Source organism: Artemia sp. Qi Xiang Cuo, chromosome 20, assembly GCF_049724085.1.
Source record: "Artemia sp. Qi Xiang Cuo chromosome 20, ASM4972408v1, whole genome shotgun sequence".
Taxonomy (NCBI): Eukaryota; Metazoa; Arthropoda; class Branchiopoda; order Anostraca; family Artemiidae; genus Artemia; species Artemia sp. Qi Xiang Cuo.
This window is the reverse complement of record NC_142813.1, coordinates 2,960,741-2,982,519: the sequence shown is the minus strand read 5'-3', so window position 1 is coordinate 2,982,519 and position 21,779 is coordinate 2,960,741. Positions and strand designations below refer to the sequence as shown.

The window sequence follows — 21,779 nt, the reverse complement described above, 5'->3', positions numbered from 1 at the left end:
AGGTGTTTTGATTTTAATTTCCAGTAAATCACAGGTGTCTTGTAATTCCGTGAAAATTCCTTAAAATTCCGTGACTGCTTCTACTCTGTGCTTTTGAAAAACCCATAGCAATTTCTCTTTTACGTGCATATATACAGCATGTAGGTCAAAATGTACTGACTACAGTTTGTTTACAACTGACTCAAGGTACGAAGAGTATCTGAAAATGACTTTTAGACATACACTAAAAACTACTGATGATGTTGCAATAGCCACCTGAAAAGCTTGTGAACGCGTTTCTTGGTTCGTCTCTTTGTCAGTGGAAAGTTGACTCAAAGCTTCCTAGATGGCTGTAAAATTGTTTGAAAAGTTGTGTATGTATCTGTACCTCTCAGACCACCTTGTTTCACACAGAATAGGAATTTTTGGGATCCTTTTCCTTCTAAGAGTGCTCTCCCTGAATAATCGGAACACTTTTTTTATTGTGCCTATTGTGTTTCTAATTTTCGAAATAATATTGAGGTCATTGACAACTAAATTTAATCTATGAGAGGCACAGTGAAAATACACGACTTTTGGATATTTTTCCCAGATTCTTCGTTGAACTCCAGTATCTTTTCCGGCCATAGTTGAACATCCATCAAACCCCAAACCAATTAGCTTTGTCATGTCTAGTCCTGTCTTGTCTGTGAAATGCAATATTGCATCAGCAATACTTCCTGCATCTAATTTTTCAAGTTCGGTACACCAGATAAATTCTTCTTTGATCACCCATCCAACGTTTGAATCCGTTTTTATGTAACGTACCCCTATTGACATCTGTTCTTTCCCACTAATATTATCAGTCTCATATACTAGCAAAGAGAATGCTTGGCTATCATTTACTTCTTTGACTATTGTATCTTGTAGTATAGTCCCACAAATATTTATCAGATCATTTTGGACTCTATGAGAAGTATATTTAGCTTTTCCTGAATGTGTCGTTATGTGGTCTTTAAGGACTTGATCTCCTGCTTCAAAGCGAAAACGAAGTAGTTGTTTAAAGTTTCCACCATTTGAATGATTTCCACTGAGAGAAATGTCATGAGTACCACAAAATATAATTACTTTTACAATTGATATAAGTTTGCTTCGGTTTATCTGTATAAGATCAGATATAGCAGAATTCAGTTCTTCTTTGGTGTTTTTTTTTTCTTCATCGTCATTGAATCACAGAAGTTATTAGCATCAATTACAGCTTCGTGGTGCCACTGGGATTTGGCATGATCCCGTGCGTTTTCATGAAAATGTTTGAAGTCCTTGTGAGCTTTGATCACGAAAGAACCAAAAATGCCTCTCTTCGAGGCTGGCTTGAATAACACACAATATTTACAAAGCCCGCCTTTTAATGAAGTTGAATACACTAACCATGGATAAGCATACAACCAGCTTTCCATAAATTTACGGGTATCCTAACCAATAATAGAAACATCTTTCTTGAAATCATGATAATAACAGTTTACACTTGGGTTTGTCAGCAATTCGTATTTTTTTATAATCAGAAATACCTGGCTTTTCCAAACAGCTCTGTAAATCAACACTTTCAACCAACCTGTCATTAATATTTGTGTTTTTGGATTGTAAGGATTGCTGAAACTCAACAAACCTCCTTGAAGTTGAAGGTTGTTCCATTACAATTTCTTTGGCTGTTGATGACAAGACATCTAAATCAGGCAACTGCAGATCTTTTTTATTTTCTGGAGGCGAGGTTTCCTCAAACTTAGCTTTTTTTAAATTTTTTGATTCAAAAGACTTCCAGATATTTATTTTTCTAAAAATAAAGAAAATATATCTATTAGAACTGCCTCATTAGTAATTTGGAGTTAAGGTTTTGTTTGAGCAAGGAATGATTTTGATTTAAATGGAACATATTTTATAGAAAAGAGCAAACTAGCAAATAAGTAATTTATAATTTTTTTTTATAAAGTTATATTTTAAAGCCACTGCAATTACTCTAACGTCCTTTAGAAACAAATTTTGTAAGGGGGACTCTGTTTTAGGGATGATTCAAAACTGTAGAAAAGCTAATTTAAAAAAATGATAAATATACTAAAAAAAATTGGGAAAACAGTATAATAAGCGAATATAGAGGTTAGCTGCACGCAAAGTGTGTTAACTGTGATTGTTCTGCATATTATAAAGTAAGAATTGTTTTCTTAACTTGTTTCCTTCTCTCCAGTTAGTTCTCTAGGCTTGTGCACAAATTTAGTTTCAGTTATTGGGTTTGATATACTTCATTAGCATTAATCCAACTTCACCTCTTGCGTGATTTCTGGCTCATATGAAATTACTGATTGTATTTAGTGAGAGTTCTTAAGAAGAAATTCAATTATAAATTGAATCTCTATACCGAAACTCTATAAAACGGTATTTTGATACAAATAGACACATCAAAAGAATCACATTTTATTGCTGATTTCAAATATATAAGTTTCATCAAGTTTAATCCTACCCATCAAAAGTTAGGAGCCTGAGAAAATTTGGCTGATTTCTAAAAAAAAGGGAAAAGACCCCCTAAAAGTTATAGAACCTTAATGAAAATCATTCCATCATATTCCGCGTATCAGAGAACCCTACTGTAGAGGTTTCAAGCTCCCATCTACAAAAATGTGGAATTTTACATTTTTTGCCAGAAGAAAGATCACGGGTATGTGTTTATTTATTTATTTTTTTTCCCCCAGGGGTGATCGTATCGAACCAGTTGCCTAGAATATCGTGAGAGGGCTCATTCGAATGGAAATTGAAAGTTCTAGTGCCCTTTTTAAGTGACCATAAAATTGGAGGGTAACTTGGCCCCCTCCCACGCTCAGTTTTTCCCAAAGTCACCTAATCAAAATTTTGAGATAGCCATTTTATTCAGCATGTTCGAAAATATTATAAGTATGTCTTTTAGGATGACTTAATCCCCCGAAGTTCCCAGGGGGAGGGCTGAAATTAATGAACTTTACCCAATGTTAACACATAGTATTGGTTATTTGGAAGTATACAGACGTTTTCAGGGGAGATTTTTCCTGGTAGTGTGGGGGATGGTGGGTCAGGGGTTATGTGGGAGGATCTTTCCATGAAGGAAGTTTTCATGGGGGAAGGGACATTGCTATGAAGGGGACCCCGGACTTCCCCGCATTATTTAAAAAAAGATCATAAATTTAATATAAAAAAACAAGTATTTCAACTGCAACAGCAGCAACATCAAAACTTTAAACGAACAGAAAATATTACATATATAATTGGGTTCACCCCGTAGTCAATGCCTCGCTCTTTAAGCCAAAGATTTTTTAGTACTTTCATAAGAGCTATTTATTCTAATTAACGGCCTTTGTGAATAAGCGGTCATTTCTAAAGAATTGGAACAAAATTTGGACTTTCGCTTAAAGAGCAAGTTATTGACTAGGGGGCGAACCCCCTAATAAACGTATTAAAAATATATGAATATAGAAGTTCGTTACGTAAGTTAATTCGTAAGTTACGTATATTTATTACTAATAAAAACGTTCGTAAATAAAATTGAACAAGTTTCGAGAAAGCCATTTAACTAAATAAAAGTAAATTAATATGAAAATTTTATTTTATTTATTCATGTACGGTGAGCCAAGATCAAAACCTGCATTTATTCAAAAACGTTCAAAAATTAAATAAAAAAACAAGTTTTTTAAACTGAAAGTAAGGAGCGACATTGAAACTTAAAACGAACAGAAATTATTCTGTATATGAAAGAGACTGTCCCCTCCTCAACGCCTCGCTCTTTACGCTAAAGGTTGACTCTGTCTCACAACTTTGTTTTTTAAAACAATAAAAAACTTTAGCGTAAAGAGCGAGGCGTTGAGGAGAGGACAGTCTCTTTCATATACAGAATAATTTCTGTTCGTTTTAAGTTTCAATGTCGCTCCTTACTTTCAGTTTAAAAAACTTGTTTTTTGTTTAATCATTATAAAGATCAGAGGAAGGGTAAAGCCGAGGGAGAAGAAAAGTAGCCTTCACTGCCCTATTTTGGGCTCTTTGAAGTGAGCAGATAAGAGATTTATTAGTATTACCCCAGACAGAGCAGCGATAAGAAAGGTAAGGAAAAATAAAAGCGTAATAAAGAGAAAGCATAACATCTGGAGGAAGAAATGAGTAAACCCGGTGCAACATTGAAGACTGGCGGAAGATGAGGGAACGGGTGTGAGTTATATGAGGCTTAAAAGAGAGAAAACAGTCAAGATACACACCAAAAAATTTCACCTTAGCAGCTTGCAGTATAATATCACTCCCATAAGTCAGGATGATTGGTTCCCTTACGTCTCTCATACGATAAAAACCCTATAAAACCCTATAAAAACCCTATATGCCCCTAGGGCGTAACTTACAACCCTTGCCCTGAGGGCTGTTGGAGGAGTGTCCTCCTCAAAAACATATTTTTTATCTGGATATCAACAATGTAGAACAAAATGGCTGTCTCAGAATTTTTATTGGACGTCTTTGGGGAAATGGTGGGCATGGAAGGGGTGTTAGTTGCATTCCAATCACATTTGACCCTTAATAAAGAGCACTAGGACTCTTGATGTCAAAATGAATGAGCCCCCTTTGAAGTTTATACGGCAACCCCTTCCATGTGAAGTGCCTCTGAAAAAAAAGTAATAATAAGTAATAATAAAACATTGGAGCCGTATGGCCTTTACTATATGCGACGCTAAAGCATTGCCTCTGATTTGTCACATAAGTTTTTTTATTTTCTAACTTGACACCCACTAAGTGTTAAAAGTACATAATGGTAGCCTACTTGGTAATCTTTTTCATTAAAAATATAGTTTCCTAGTTCTCATGTGTTTAAAGACGTATACGGCATTAAAAGTTTTACAAAGCCAATTGAAGGAATCAGATTTTATTTCTACTATTTTTGACATGCTAAGATACACGTAAATAACAATTTGCGCTCCTGAAAACTTTAATGAAAAAAATCGCTTGAATTAACAGTTGTTTTCAAAACTCTTTTTTTATTGTTGCTTATGTGTTTTTATTTTTGGAAAGTTGCTTATGCGTTTTATTTTATTTTTTTTTTATTTTTTTTTTGAAAGGGAAGGATAGCATTCAGAAAGGTTTATTGCAAACATTCAGTCAAAATTTTCCAATCATTTAAATTTTAATGGTATCGTTTTTATGCTTTTCAATCATTTTAATCCAAAGATGATATCAAAAGGGCCATTTTTGGTGTAATATAGATTTGTGTCAAATACCTGAAATGTTGAAAAGAAGAGTGGGAGCTTTTTTCAAAATCTAAGAAGGCTAATTTGTTTTGTTCTTTTTTCATTTTTTTATGAAAATACCGGGAAAAGGAATTTTCACTTGACATACATAATGAAGGTATTTTTTTTATTTAGAAAGGAGAGTAAAATATCTTATAGGCATAAACCATCCCATCCGCCCACAAATCGACTTCACAGAATATGGCAATTGATGATGGCGTTTTGAGCATGAATTTACAAAAAAGCCATTAAAATAATCAACAAATTTCACCTGAACTTTTACGCATCTCTAAATGATGTTTTAATTCCCCACTAGTGCCAGAACATGACTCATCACAGACAAGCAGGCTAAAATATAACATTCTGGTGTTTTGAAAATAGAGTCTTGAAAACTTCCGACTAAAGGCTTTTGACCAAGGTAATTCAAAAGTATTGTTTCGATCCACTTCTGATTTTGAGGGGTTTCAAGCTCTTTTTCGAGGCTCCCATAAATGAGTCTTTCCAGTGATAGTGTAAAGACGGTCCGAGATGATTTTTAAAATTCCAGATTCAATTTCAAATATAGTTTTTTTCTTGTCCGAAAGTTTTTTTCAGGCCGCAATTTTCTAGTTTGGGCTTGGCTGTGACTTTCTCTTAATTAGGTGAGTGTGTTTACCGCATCCAAGAAAAGGCTTTACAAATCAAACATCTGCGTGTCAACCGAGAATCAAATAAAACAACTGAAGTCTTCTTTGTGTCGAAAGAGAAGCTAAGGAGTAGATGGTACTTAGGAAAAGTATATCAAACCTACTTCTTTCTATTATTTAAAAGGGTAGCCAAGACCTATTATACACAAGCAAGGAAAATAAAAAAGGCTTTTCATATAAATGGAAAACCTAAACCTTTTACAACACATCTTTTTTTATGAACAAAATTCTAATTTCAAAGCTACCAAATGGCTAAAAGATTGCCATTCTTTTCAAATTTTACCACCAGTATATTAAATACAACATAAGTTCAGTCCTATTTTAGTCTCGAAGCAGAGTTGAGCCAGATATGAATGAGAGCCAGGGGCGGCGTGTCCGCTCGGCAAACTAGGTGGCTGCCTAAAGTGGCAACCTGGGGAGGGCGGCAAAAATGAAAAAAGTTGAAAAATGATTTCAGAATAAAATTTTATGAATAATAGCTTGATTTACGTTTTACAGGTCAACTTGCTGATTCATTCTGCATGAGAGACGTGAGTGACAGACGACACTCGACAATAGTCGACAGTCTCGGTTGTTCGCTGAGGAAGGCGAAGAGGCGCGGGTCGGTACAGTGTCATGTGCGGGGATTGGGAAACAGGGAGGGGGCATGGCCGCCATCGCGTACTCTCAGAGTAGCCGCGTGACCTTGAAGGCTACGAAGCTCATTGCTTTGGTTCAAGAAATCTATGGTTATTTTTCTGCTTCAACACAATGTTGGAATGCTCTTAAAAAACATTTAACTAGCTTTACGCTCAAGCCCCTTAATGAAACCAGATGGGAAAGTCGAATAAATGCTCTCGTACCTTTTCGACATCAACTGGGTGATGGGCAAAACGCTTTAAGGACAGTTTTGAATATCACTCTTTAAATAGGTCAACAGGTAAAAACTCGCAAGTGTAAGCTTTAGGTTTGGCAAAGAACATTGACAAATGGAATTTTGTTGAAAGTGTAGTTTTATGGCACAGTATACTTTTTGAAATCAACATAACAATTAAGCAGTTACAATCCAAACAATTTGATTTGGCTGCTGCCAAAGATCAACTAAGCAAAACTAAATTGTACCTACAAAGGTTACGTTGCGACGATGGCTTTGGAAGTATTCTGGTTGACGCCAGAGGAGTGTCAGAGGAGTTATACATTCAACAAACATTTGAAACAGAAACCCTGGCAACTCTGTTGAAAAAGAAGAAAAAACAGTTTGACTACGAAGCAGATGATGAACCTTTGGTTTCTCCTCAAGAACATTTCAAAGTCAATTTCCATTTTGCCATTCTCGATACTGCAATTTCTTCTGTGGATGAAAGATTTCACAGTTAGACGAGATTGCTTCTATATTCAGATTTCTCTACAACCTATCCAAGGTAAATGCCACAATAACAAAGTCCCTGATGGACAATTGCATGAATTTAAAACATTTCCTCTTAAGCAGTGAAACTAAAGATATTGAAGGCAGCAAAATTTGCAATGAAGTTTAACCCACTGCTACGAGAGTACCCAAGAACGCAAATCCAGAAGATGTCCTTAACTTCATCATAAGCAATGGCCTTAAAGATTGTGCCACAAATTTGTCTTTGGCTTTAGGGATCTTGCTGACACTGCCTGTGTCTGTTGCTAGTGGTGAGCGTAGTTTTTCAAAATTAAAATTAATTAAACTTTATATTCGATCCACCATGACGCAAGAAAGGTTTCGAGGACTAGCCACTCTAACAGTTGAAAAAGACTTGGCAAAGGACATCGACTTGAACGAATTGGTGACTACTTTCACAAAGATGAAATTAAGAAAAATTAAATTGTAAATTTTAGAACGTCTTTCTCTTAACTTTTCCCTATATTCTATGTAGACTTTTATAATTACTGTTATCTCTTCTGCAAAATTATCGGTTTTCTTTGATAATTCCTATTATGTACCTAATGAAATAAATGCTCTGACTTTAAGGGTTTCGTGTATAATTATCTTTTATAATTATGGTTGTACTAGCAGCAACACAGGTTAGATTTTCCCTGTTAAGTATTCTTTATATTGTTTGTATTTGCATATGTAATTTGTGATTGTCTGTGTGAATTAATGTAACAGTCTCGTTCAGTGCCTAAAAAACGCATAAGAAGTGGTGGTTTTCGGTAAGGGTTCAATCGAGGTGGAAAATGGAAATAAAAATCTAATTGGGGGGGGGGCAAAAAAAAAATCTTGCCTAGGGCGGCAGGATAGGTTGCGCCTGCATCGATGAGAGCCCATCTTCAAGTTCAAAGACAGATGGATGAAAGGAGAAAATAAGCAAAAACAGATTGTCGATTAGCACACAAACACAAAACGAAATCAAAAGTTTGCGTGGATGCAGATTTTTTAACCAGCACTTATTGTCTTGAAAACACGCTGCATTCGAACCGTGGCTCTGCCTGGTCTGTTGACTATCGATATCATTAATTAGGAAAGAAGACGAAGAAAACAATGGGTAAAAAACAGCAAAGCAACCTTGGCAAGTCCCTATTACGTTCTCCTTTCAGTGCTAAAGGAGGAAGTCGTGGCTCCAATGAAGGATTTATATGTTTTCTATCAGCTTGGCCTTGATATCCTTTGGCGAAGGCTTAATAAGTGTTTCAGTAATGCTAGATAGGACAACTGTCAGGCAAATGATGGGTCTACAGCCCTACCTAGCCTTCTGTGTTATAGGCTATTGTTAAAAAGTGTATCCCACTGACTGCCTGCTCTTTGAAATGCTATAATATTTGATAAAATTCTAGTGTGGCTACTTTTTGCTCTCTTGGAAAGGGGTTAAGTTAAGCTAGGAGGTAAATTTCTAGGCAACATGATAGGCCTAATTTAGCTAGAATCAAAGTGACAACATCATTTGATGCCTTTTTGGCAATTTTTTTGGTAAATATTTACCATTCATATTATTCACTTACAAATAAAATGAATATACCACCCAATGCCTTTTTTATGCTCTTTCCAAATATAATAGCCTAATCATTTTTGTTGGGAATGAATTTTACCCTCACCCCTATGTTTACCAATTAAGGGTATATATTTGAACATTAGGGGGGGGGGGGAGTGGGGGCAAATTTTATTTGTGATATAAATGGGAGGTAAGTTTAAACTTTACCCTCACCCCCTTAATGTGCAAATATATACCCTGAATTGGTATATAAGGGTGGGGGTGAAATACATTTCTGACAAAAATGATTATTATATTTGGAAAGAGCAGAAACAAAGGCATCAAATGGTATATTCACTTTATTTGTAAGTCAATATGATTTTGGTAAATATTTACCTTTTTTGCAAATCATATTATTGACTTATGAATAAAGTGAATATGCCACTTACTGCCCTTGTTTATGCTCTTTACAAATAAAATAATCACTTCTATCAGAAATTCAAATTTAAGCCCTTTTTTAGCTCTTTAAAATGACTAAAATATAAAATACAAAAGTACAAATAGGCTTAAAACATCTGTTTTAAACTTACTGTTTCATAATAAATCCATTTTTAATCCAGAATCACTGACTTTCCACAATTAGATTTGAATTTCCTATAGAAGTGATTATTATATTTGCAAAGAGCATACAAAAAGGCATTGAGTGTTATATTCACTTTATTTGCAAATCAATAATATGATTTGCAAAAAAATTACTGCCTTTTTATGCCCTAGCCGTCCAAATCTTTCTTTCATTATAGCCCCAAAAAACTGTATTGAGCCATATGGCTCGCACAATCTACTGTTTGAAATATGGTCAACCATCTGGATACCTAGAATAACCATTAGGCAATTGCTAAAGAAAACATCTAGCAAATTGTCATCCATTTTTAGGTATTTTCTTTTATTTTTGTATATATTGATAGGATCAATAGGGAGGGAGGGTTGCTTTGTTGTCGGGATAACAACTCATATATTGAAAATGAGCATGGAATAAGAACATTGTTATTTTTATTTTATTAGCCTACCATGTTTTTTGAGAAGTGCTGCTAAACTGAAATTTTGCCATATTTGGAAATTTGACTAATCTACCCTTAGAGATGTGTGCACTCACAGTTTCAAATAGCCCAGCCTATAATAAATAGACCAGGGTGAAAGCCTATTGAAACAATAAAGCTTTATTGGGCAGAAGGTACTAGTCAACTAGTTGGAAAATAAATTGTTTTCTGGGGCAATGTTTGTTTACAGCTAGTTGGCAAAATTAAGTATTGCTGGGGAGAAGTTATTAGTCAACAGGTTGGAAAATAAAAGTTTTGCTGGGGATATATTTATTGTCAACTAGTTGGCAAATATAGATTTCTCCTATAGGGATGGGCAAAAATTTCTAACTAGATGGCAAAAATGTTTTTAACTATAAGGAGATTAGACAGTACCATTTTATATAAGCTTATAAAGTAATTTTTTTCCAACAGTCAAAGAGTGGATATCTATTTTGAAGTACCTACCTCTACTCATTCTCTCTCTAGAGGGCAGTGACCTTTGGTGACCTTTAAAAATCTTTGTGTTATGAAAGTGAAACCTTACAAAACAGATCTTGGTATAAATGTATGAGCAGTCAACTACATAAGGAGACATGGTAAGAAAATAATTGGTAAAATTCTACTTTAGCTAATTTTGGCTATCTTAGAAAGGGGTTAGGTTAGAAAAATGAAACTTTCAGGGATAGGTCTACTGGCTAAAATATGTCCTGGGAAGGTATTTTGAAGTACCTACCTCCACTCCTCCTGGTAGAGGGTCCTGAACTTTGATGACCTTTAAAAATCTGTGTGTTATAAAAGTGAAACCTGGCAAAATAGATTTTCTGCTTAAATAAGGTTCAACAAAATTGTTTGCAGCTTCACAACTTGGCTCAATCCCAATTTATAAGGTTTTAAACATATACAAATACATTTCCTAAATTTTGAAAAAAAACAAAAAACATTGATATGGCTTAAAATTCTAGTCAAATAAAAGGATTTGCATTTTTAGAATTTAAGCCAGAGAAAAGGAAACTGATAACTGAAACTTAGGATAAAATGTTGTTCTGTCAAAATTTCAATAGGTATATACCTGTCATGTAGGCAATTTTCAGGATCCTCTAGAACAGTGGTTCCTTTTTTGTTCTGCGTACCCCTAATCAAGGCCCAAAAAGGTTGCATACCCCTTTCTTGAGAATTGTTGTTTTATTTTTTTCTTAACTAAAATTAGATTTTCAACAACACAAGATTTATTGTCATATATGATGGTGCACAAATGTGTAAAAGTACATACAAAATCAATGAGAAACTTGAGGCTGCTTTTTAGCTAAAATATCATCAAATCTTGGCTCAATGTCACTATTGGCAATTAGAAGGTCATTTTGTACACTCAGTCTGTTTCTGTGTTTGGTTTTGATCAATGACGCTTCACAAAGGTAATTGGATCCAAATGGCAACAAAACAGACATGGAAATTTTCACTTAGTTCCTTGTATTCTGCTTAAGTCTCTAACCAAAACTGGGAAACAGTTACATTTTGGAATTTCAGTTCTAAGGTGCAATCACTGGCAAGTTAGATCAGATTCTCTGTAAGCTTGTCACTAAGACTGGAGCTTGAGGTCACGTCTCCAACAAATGGATTTGGGATCCAATCCTGGGTTATAATTGATGGGAAATATGACACAAGTTCATCTTGCAACTTTGTCATATGCTCCCAAACACAATCACAGATTGTGTTGAGGCTATCAATTTCACTATCAACTGCAAAATTGTCAAGGGTTGGGAAGACACTAACATTGTTTCTTTGAGCCTTTTTAAGCCAGAACTCCAATTTCTTGAGAAAAGCACACATCTTTGAATTGAGGGAGAGTTTGTCCATCCAGAAACCTTGCATTGAGAGACTCAAGTCATTTGGTTTGTTGAAAACATCTGCAAGATAGTGTAGCATTATCTATTATTTTGCTTGTGCTTGTTTATGTATTACTTGTGTATACTCTTGCTTATGTTGCCTACTTGAGCTTATTATGTGATTATTGTGCTTATTTAGGTGCTTGGGTCGAAATTAAATTATTGAATCAAAGAATTCTACTTGGTGTCAGAAGTCATGGATATTAGTCAACCATCAATCAACTGGAACACCGATGGTCTTGCTTCTGAATGGACCAAGTTCAAGAGTCATGCAACACTCATGTGCAAAGGTCCCCTTGCTGAAAAGACAGAGAAAGTGCTATGTGCCTACCTTCTCATATGGATTGGTAATCAAGGGCGAGAGATATTCAGCACATTTGAGCTCACAGAAGCAGATAAAGACAAATTCAAGGCGTATTTGAAAAAGTTCAGAGAGTATGCAGCCCCTAAGAAAAACCAAGCGTTCTCACGCTACATCTTCCAAAAGCGAGACCAAAGAGACACCGAAAATGTTGAGAAATACATAACAGAACTAAAAATTCTAGTCAAACCAGCTGGATATACTAATGAAAGTGAAATGGTGAGAGACAAAATAGTATGTGGAGTGACAAATCCTAGACTGTGTGAGAAACTCTTGGGAATTGGTGACACTCTCACACTTACCCAAGCTGTCACAATTTGTCGTGCACATGAATCGACCCAAGCGCAACTCAAAACATTTGAACACAAAGAAATCAAGCAAGAAGTGGATGCCATTTCAAAAAGCAAATACTATCCTCCTCATAAGAAAACAGAGTGCTACTTCTGTGGTGGCACATACTCTCCCCAACACATATACCCTGCTAAAGGAAAAACCTGCTCAAAGTGCAAAAAGAGTAACCACTTTGCCAAAGTCTGCAGAAGCAAGGCAGTGAATGCTGTTGGCAATGGTGCCCCAGAGAGCCCTAGTTTCACTAGTGAATTGCAAAATCAGGAAGAAACCGAGGTATTTCTATATACAATTGGAAAAGACTCCAGCAGTGATGAAGTCTTTGCAGAAATATCTGTCAGTAGAGAGCTGAAGATCAAATTTAAGGTTGACACTGGTACTCAGGTCAACATACTCCCATCACAATACTTAAGTAAACTGTCAGAAAAGCCAAAGCTATCCAAAGCCACTCAACAACTCACCAGCTACTGTGGGTCATCCATACCCTACCTTGGGGTATGCAGCCTGTCATGCAGCTACAAAAATGGACCTATACAATCACATGTATTCTACATAGTCAAATCAAATACCACACCCATAATTGGCCTCAAAACAAGCAAAGACCTGAACCTGATCAGACTTGTTCTGAACATTGAACAGTCCCCAGAATCTGAAAATGTTAACGTGTTTAAGGGCATAGGGAAAGTTGAAACAGAATGTGAGATACATCTAAAGGACAATGCAACCCCAACTGTACACCCAGCTAGAAAAGTACCACTAGCCATGAAAGAGAAGCTAAAAAACGAAAAGGATAGGTTGGAATCCCTTGACATCATTGAAAAGGCTTGCGAACCAACAGATTGGGTAAATACCAGGGTAATGGTTGAGAAAAAGGATGGAACTGTCAGATTATCTATTAACCCTGTGGACCTTAATAAGGTCATAACACGTCCACACTACCCTATCCCAACCTTCGAGGATGCTGTTGCCGAGATAGATGGAGCAGTTATTTTCAGCAAGTTAGATGCTCGCTCAGGGTATTGGATACTACCACTCTCTACCCAATCTTAATACCTAACAACCTTCAGCACAATATTTGGATGTTACAGGTGGAAGAGATATCCTTTTGGCCTTGTGTCGGTGAAAGATGAATTCCAGAGGAAAATGGAAGAAGCATTTGAAGGTCTTAAAGGCATCAGAATACTTGTGGATGACATCTTAGTATACGGAAAATCCCGTAGAGAGCATGACGAAAGGCCTACTGCAGTTCTCAACAGAGCTAAAGAAACAGGAATTCGATTCAACAAAGACAAATGCGAATTTGCAAACGATCAGGTCAAATACTTTGGACATATCATCAGCAAAGAAGGAATAAAGCCTGATCCTGAAAAAATAAAAGTAATAAAGGATATGCCAAATCCCAAGTCAAAAGAGGAGCTTCAGACATTACTTGGAATGTTGAATTTTCTATCGAAATACATACCTGATCTATCTTCAAAGAACAAGCCATTGAGAGACCTGACAAAAGCCACAGAATTCAAGTGGGAAGCAGTCCACAAATCATCAATGGAAGAAATAAAAAGGTCCATATCAGACAGCTTATTTTTTTTTTGAACATGATTGCAAAACACTGGACCTTAAGGTAGATGCATCAAAACATGGGCTGGGAGCTGAACTATCCCTGAAAAGTAAAATCTTTGGTTTGGCTTCACAGGTGCTAAGCAAGACAGAGCAGAACTATTAAGAGATGGAGAAAGAGCTGTATGTCCTCGTATTTAGATTTGAACACTTCTACCATTACATCTATGGTCGCAAAGTCTTTGTTACAACTGACCATCGCCCACTAGAGACTATCCTGTCGCGCCCACTCCATGATGCACCCGCCCGGCTTCAGCGAATGATGATACAGATTCAGCCCTACAACTTAGAAGTCCGATACAGCCCTGGAGCAGAAATACCAATACCTGATGCACTGTCACGTCTTCACTTACCTGACATGGACACTCAATTACAGAACGACATTGAAGTTTATGTCCATACTGTGATGAAATCCTTACCAGTTAGCAACTCTAAACTTGAGGAAATCCGGCATGAGACACGCCAAGATGCCCAACTAGCAACACTCACATCCCTTGTACATGATGGTTGGCCGTCAAAACGTCAGTCTTGCCCAATGGAAGTTTTGGCCTTCTGGAATATCCAGCACGAATTGAGTGTCCACGATGGTCTGCTATTGAAAGGATAGCGGATCATCATACCTCACACGCTGAGAACTAACATTCTACACCAACTCCACCATGCTCACCTGGGAATAGACAAAACTAAAATGCATGCAAGAATGATCGTATACTGGCCAAAGATGAATGCTGATATAGAGAGGTTTGTCCAGAATTGTGAAATATGTTCGAAGTTTGCTGCCAACAACCAGAAGGAACCGCTAAGAAGCAGCCAGATACCATCAATCCCATGGCAACACCTCGGTATTGACCTATTCGAGTGGAACAGAGCATGCTACCTCATAATCAGTGATTATTATAGCAGGTTTTTTGAAGTTGAAAAATTGCCAAGCCAAACTTCGTCCAACATTATAGAATAAATGAAAACCAGTTTTTCACGTTTTGGGATTCCCCAGCTCATATCCTCTGACAACAGTCCACAACTGTTCTCCCAAGAATTTAAAGATTTTACTCAGTCCTGGGGAATCAGCCTGAAAACATCTAGCCCCTTATACCCAAGATCCAATGGGCTTGTAGAAAAGTCGGTTCAAATCTGCAAGAAAATACTCACTAAAGCAAAAGAAGCTGGAACTGACCCCCATATTGCTCTTTTGGAATATAGGAACAGCCCAGTTGACAGTTATGCTTCTCCAGCCCAGCTTCTAATGAGTCGCCAGCTCCGGTCAATCCTGCCATCAACATACCAACAGCTAAAACCCAGAATTGTTCCAACAAAAGATTTCATGCAGCACAGGTTGGTTGAACAGAATAGGCAGAAATCTTACTGTGACAAATCAGCAAAGCAACTCCTGGAACTTCAGATGGGTGAAAAAGTATTTTTCCAGAAAGTGGCGAATAGCTCTTGGACAAAATCCAAAATTATTTTGTGATATGACAATTTTAGATCCTACGTCGTTGAAACTGCTGATGAATCTAGGCTGGAACGAAACAAAACCCATATCTCTCAAGGCAATTTTCCTACCCTCGCATCACCGGCACCCCAATACCTCAAAACAAAAACAATGACACAGCCTATCTGGACACCTCCCACACAGCAAATTCGCACATTGATTCTTATCCAACAGAAGAAGCCCGCAAAATTGATCAGGAGTCACACAAAGAAAAGGCGCCACTGTCGCAAAACTCATCACCAAACATCAGACCTGCCTCCCCATGCCATATGGAAGTTACACCACTCCCTTCTGTATTAGTGAACTTGCCCCGGACCCGCAGTGGCAGAGTGATTAGGCCAATAACACGGCTTGATATATAGACCTTATTAAGTGTGAAGAAGGGAGATGTAGCATTATCTATTATATTTGCTTGTGCTTGCTTATGTATTACTTGTGTATGCTTTTGCTTATATTGCCTGCTTGTGCTTATTATGTGATTATTGTGCTTATTTAGGTGCTTGGGTCTAAATTAAATTATTGAATCAAAGAATTCTACAGATAGTGTAGAAAGTCTTAATGTTTATTCATTTGAAATAGAAACCCAGGTCACCTAGAACAGAAAGGTAAGAATATCACATCCTTTCTCCTTCCCAAACTAGTAAGCTGGTACAAAACATAATAAACAAATTCCACTTTTAAATGCTAAACACACTGCCATAATACATTACTGTATTTCTTTATGAGGAGGTGCGAGGTCGCTCCCCTTTTTTTTTTTTTTTTCTCTCACAATGTTCACTTTACTTTTGAAACAAGGGGGTGGTGGTATTCCTTTAATTCACGGAGGTTACCATTTCCAGAGGTTAAGCCTCTGGACTGGATTCAAAGCGCAACCGGTACAGGTTATGTAGGGGGTATCATGGAGTTCTGTATGGGTCACGTGACTGGTGCTTGGTACAGGTCTGGGCCTGTTAAATGTTGGGCTATGAACGCGAGTGAAGGGTTTCAGACGGTTTTCATCTGGTGTTCTAGGGACGGGGGTAGGCATTGTTTCTGATAGACTCAGTGGTGTGGTTGGAGTATCTGTATGGGGAATCTCTTCAGTTGTGGTGGCGTCTGGTGACTGAGGTTGCTGACAGACTATCTTTATGTGGCGCCTGTTCCTTCTGTAGGTTGCTCTGTCGTTTGTCTTGACTATGTAGGATCTGGGATTCACATCTGCTCTTTTGACAATGTCCGCCTGCCAGAGTTTGCAGTGGATTTGGGCCTGTACAGGTTGTCCAATTTGTAGGGGTTTCAGTTGCTTTGACTGTCGATCATAGTACTTGCTCTGGCGTGACTGTTGCTTCATTTAATTCTGTTGAAATTGCTTGTGGTGAATGGTCTTTGGTGCAAGCAATTATTTGGTGCATGGGACTATTGATCTGAGATTTCTGCTCATTAGCAATTGTGATGAGGAGGCCAGACCATCAACTGGGGTGTTCCTGTACTCTAGCAACACCTGCTCAAAATCATTTCCAGCAATATCAGTTTTACTCAGGATATCTTTGGCCGTCTGTACAGACCTTTCTGCCAATCCGTTTGATTGGGGGAAATGTGGTGAGGATGTGGTGTGGGATATTTCCCAATCCAATATGAATTTTTGGAAGACAGATTATGTGAATTGTGGGCTGTTGTCATTAATGAGCATACGAGAAATTCCATAACTAGCAAAGTGATTTTTCTGGTACGGAATTATTTTGTGAGCATATGTACTGCTTCCCAATCTATCGACTTCGAAAAATCGACTGTAATAGTTGACCATAATGAGGAAGTATTCTCCGTTTTTGTAAAAGAGGTCGCAACCGATTTTTTCCCATGGTAAGTCAGGGATGTCATGTGGCCTCAAGGGCTCTTTCTGGTTAGAGTTCTGGAGTCTGGTGCATGCATAGCAGTGTTTGATATGTTCCTCAATATCTTTTGTCATCCTTGGCCAAAAAATGACTGAGCGAGCATGCTGTTTAGTTTTTTTGATGCCCAGATGTGATGGGTGTATGCAGTTGAGGATATCTTTGTGGAAGTTTTTGGGTATAACCAGGCGATCTCCTTTTAGTATAATTTGGTCTATGACCGTTAGGTCATGCCGGACATTCCAGAATGGAATGAGAATTACTGGGAGGTTTCTTCTGGATGCTGGCCAACCACTTTTGATTGTCTTAGCCTGCTCAACCAATCGAGTGTCAGCTGTTGTCTCTAGTTTGAGCTTTTTAAGTCTGTCATTGCTGATTGGTTGGATTGACATAACAGAATGCATATATGATTCTGTCTCTTTTTGCATCTCTCCATCCTCTTCAGGGAGATGCATGCATGACAGGGCATCGGCAACTGGAATCTCTTTGCCTGGGTGGAATGTTATGGTGAAGTTGTATGGTTGGATTTCCAGTAGGATCGACTGGATTCTCGGCGACGACATTGATATTTGATAATTGAAGATCACTTGAAGAGGCTTGTGATCCGATATGATTATGAACTTTTGGCCATAGAGGTACTGGTGGTAGTGTATGCAGCCAAAGAGAATAGCACGTAGTTCATTTTCTATCTGCGAGTAGTTCTGTTTAGTGGTGTTCAAAGAGCGTGATGCAAAAGAGATTGACTTGCCATTTTGAATAAGGGTGGTTCCTAGGCCAAACTTCGAAGCGTCAACTTGTAGTTCGATGTTCCCTGCTTTTGGATCAAAAAATGTCAATGAGCTGCAAATGGATTCTTTGATATTGTTCAATGCTATATCGTGTTTTGGCTCCCACTTGAGCTGTTGCTGTTTTGCCAGGCTATGTAGGGGCTGATTTAGTGATGCTAGATTGGGAATGTACCTTGCTAGGTAGTTCATCACTCCCAGTATGGTCTGTAGTTCATCCTTGGTAGATGGGGCTCTCATTTCTTTCCGTGCACGGACCTTTCGTGGGTCTGGGTAGATACCACCTTTTGATATTATGTGTCCAAAGTATGGTATGCTGTCGCACCCAAACACACATTTTTTAGGTTGAATTTCACAGTCCTTTCGCGTGCTCTGATTATTGCACTGTGAACATTTGCGTCATGCTCCTCTATGGTTTCCCCATATGGTTTCCCCAAGCGTTGGGATCTTCTGTCCTCCAAAATTAGTAAGAATTTGTAGTGTCTTATTGACTTTGGGCCTTGGTTTAAGGGTATTAAAAAATGTTTCAGGTATGATGTTGGCCTGTGCACCTGTGTCAATTTTGAAAGTGATACTGATGTGTTCGTTGATTATGATCTTCACATATGGTTGATCATCCCCTTTGTTCATGTTTATGGTGTCAATGAAGAGCTCATCATTGCTGTCTGGTTGATGCTCGTTTGTTTGATGTCGTTGATTTTTTACGTTCATCATCTTTTTGATGCTTTTGCATACCCTTGCAAAATGGTTTTGTTTGTCAGAGTTACTGCATATTTTTCCTTTGTAGGGTATTTATGGGAAGGTGAATAATCCCCTCCACAGAAATAGCATTTTCTTACAGATGGAGTATGGTTTTGATTCCTTTGCCCTCCTGACAAAATCCACTTCATGCTTTATGCATGTTTCTTGATAAGCATGGCTGCCACAAGTATCAGGCTGTGACATTGTCCTGAGCTGCACCTGGGTTTCTATATGTGTTCGCACTATAGTAATTGCTTGTGACAGAGTTAGATTGGAACCTGCTTGGAGGAGTTTCTCTCTGACTTTTGCTGAAGAGATGCCACATACAAGTCTATCTCTTACCATTTCATCTCTCAAGGCTGTTGTGGAATATGCACATTCACGAGCCAAAAGATTCAGATCACTTATGTATTGATTCACTGGTTCACCATCTCGTTGATCATGTTTATGAAAGAGATATCTTTGAAACACTGTATTGCACTGAGGGAGGAAATATTCACTGAACTTGTCCATGTACAGTTGAATTTTGTCATGTTCTTCAGCTGTAATTGTAAAGGTACTAAAAATGTCTCGCCCTTTATCTCCAAGCCCGATCAGCAGGATGGCACATTTCACTTTTTCTGCCTTTCCGCTAAGGGGTCCTTGGAACATCAGCTTTGCATGGTTGTTAAATCTTGTCCATGCCTCTTTAAGGTTATCACTTGTCCAATCCATTGCAGGGTAGGGGACGTTGGCTTCCATGTTGTTTTTAGAGGATCTGACACCATGTAGAAAGTCTCGATGTTTATTCAATTGAAATAGAAACCCAGGTCACCTAGAACAGAAAGGTAAGAATATTACAATAGGCTGGCCTGCAGACCCAGTCCTAGTTTATAAAAAGTGAACTGTATGCAGACTTTGCTCCAGAAGAAACATATGAACTTCTTGTCAAAGCTCAAAGGGTCTGTTTAATATCTTCCCACAATACAACCAGTGAACTTTTGTGTGCAGAAGTAAATGTTGATGTTCCAAACTCATCTCTTGGCAGAGCAACTTGAACAGTCTTGAGTTCAGTGGTTCGGCTTTGATGAAGTTGATCACTTTCACAGCCTTGTTGAGGGTCTTGTGCAGATGTGCGTTCATCCTTTTTGATGCAAGAGCTTGCCTGTAGATGATGCAGTGCAACCACTTCACCTTTGGATTTTTCTTCTTATCCAGGCCATGAGACCATTATTCTTCACTGTTAGGGCAGTCACTGCATTTGCACCATCACTGCAAACTGATAGACACCAGTCCCACAAGATGCCCCTTTCTGCGAAGAATTTGCCAATCACCTTGCATAGTTCTTCTCCTGTTGTTCTTGACTTTATGTTTTGACAAAACAGAATATTTTCTTTTATGTCAGAACAGCCTTGATATCGCACAAAGACGATCACCTGAGCTTCACCTGACACACCCGTGCTTTTGTCAAGCTGTAATGCAAACATCTTTGTCACCTTTATTTTTTCAACAACCTGCATGACAATATCGCTTTCAATGTCTTGTATCCTTCTTGAAACAGTATTGTTTGACACAGGTATAGACTGAAGGGCAGTAGCAGTTTTGTATCAAACATTATTTCACTGACTTTCACTAGTGCTGGTAATATCAGACTTTTTAGCAATGGTGTGTGGTTTTTTCTGTTTTGCAGCTAAATAGGCCACAGCATATGAAGCCCAGAGAGCCTTGGAAGAAAATGATGCCACTTTTGCAATTTCTAAACAGTTACTAGGGAATGCTTCTTGTTTGCACTTGAAAAACTATTGGCTTACCAACATGAGAAGGGTGCACATTACTGAGATGCCAGTTCATATGTGCTGGTTTCATGGAACTGTTGGCCAAGACTTGGCCACAAAGAAATCACTGTGCATTCACTGGATTAGATTTTGTCACACTAAATCTGAGCCCTAGGTATTTTGACAAATATTGACGCACTTTGACCAAACATGATTTGTCATATATCTTCTTCTTAGTTGCAGGTTCTGAGTTTGGGGTACCATCATTTGGCTTCTTTTTATTCCTGATCAGTAATCTATCCAATTTTGTTTGCAACCACAATTCACAAACTTTGTATTTCAACAGATGACAAGATACTGAAATCACTGGGTTCAAATTGTCTGTGACTGATCTGATCAAGACCTTGCGGCTATGGAGAAAAATTAGTGGGTTACTAAAAGTGAAAGTGAACAAGACCTTACAGCTATGGAGAAAAATTAGCGGGTTACTGAAAGCAAAAGTTCTGAAAATGAGTCTGAAATTACATACAATGGGTTGTCTGATTTTGAGGAAAATGTTGGAACTGAGTCAGAAAAAAGTTTTAAAGATGTAGACTAAATTAATTTTGGGACCTTTGCATACCCCCTGCAAGGGTTTAGCATACCCCCTGGGGTATGTGTACCACTGGTTGGGAGCCACTGCTCTAGAGGGAGAAGGAGTGGAGGTAGGTACTTCAAAATACCTTTGCTGGACTTACTTTGGTACTCTTCTCAGATACAGGACACATGTGAGAAGTGAAGTTTAGTTAATGCTTATGAAATAAAACAAAATAGGAGGCAAATATAATAGTTTTTGAACAAATTTAGACTATATATTTGCACATTAGGAGGGGGGGGTAAAGCATAGCATATATTAAATACATAACCTAACCTAGCTACCTTTTTTGTCCCCCTAAACCCCAGAAATCTAATGCTTAAATCTTTCTCACAGACTGACAAGTATCTCACTATGCTGTGGAAACCTGTTTATCAGTACT

General features: G+C 37.8%; 2 protein-coding genes across 2 annotated transcripts in view; one reads left to right on the top strand and one right to left on the bottom strand.

Annotated features, from left to right (window-relative positions):
• Positions 1–321: 321 nt before the first annotated feature.
• LOC148939770 (zinc finger MYM-type protein 1-like) lies at positions 322–7,115 on the bottom strand. Its single transcript, XM_089106445.1, has 2 exons — positions 7,032–7,115; positions 322–1,119 (listed from the first exon to the last, which is right to left on the bottom strand). The coding sequence occupies exons 1-2, from the start codon at positions 7,113–7,115 to the stop codon at positions 322–324; spliced, it is 882 nt and encodes a 293-aa protein (XP_088962571.1).
• A 1,296-nt stretch (positions 7,116–8,411) lies between these two features.
• The window catches only part of Ns3 (nucleostemin 3), a 92,612-nt gene continuing 79,244 nt past the window's right edge, over positions 8,412–21,779 (top strand). Inside the window, exon 1 of the mRNA XM_089106446.1 lies at positions 8,412–8,504. Within this exon, the coding sequence (XP_088962572.1) occupies positions 8,412–8,504 (93 nt within the window). The remainder of the gene's footprint in view (positions 8,505–21,779) is intronic.

Excerpts from the sequence above, each read along its gene's own strand:
- LOC148939770 (XM_089106445.1), bottom strand. The coding sequence starts at position 7,115 with ATGTTTGTTGAATGTATAACTCCTCTGACACTCCTCTGGCGTCAACCA. Across the intron at positions 1,120-7,031 it reads ATCGTCGCAACGTAACCTTT|ATAAACCGAAGCAAACTTAT; the intron begins GTAGGTACAATT and ends GATCTTATACAG.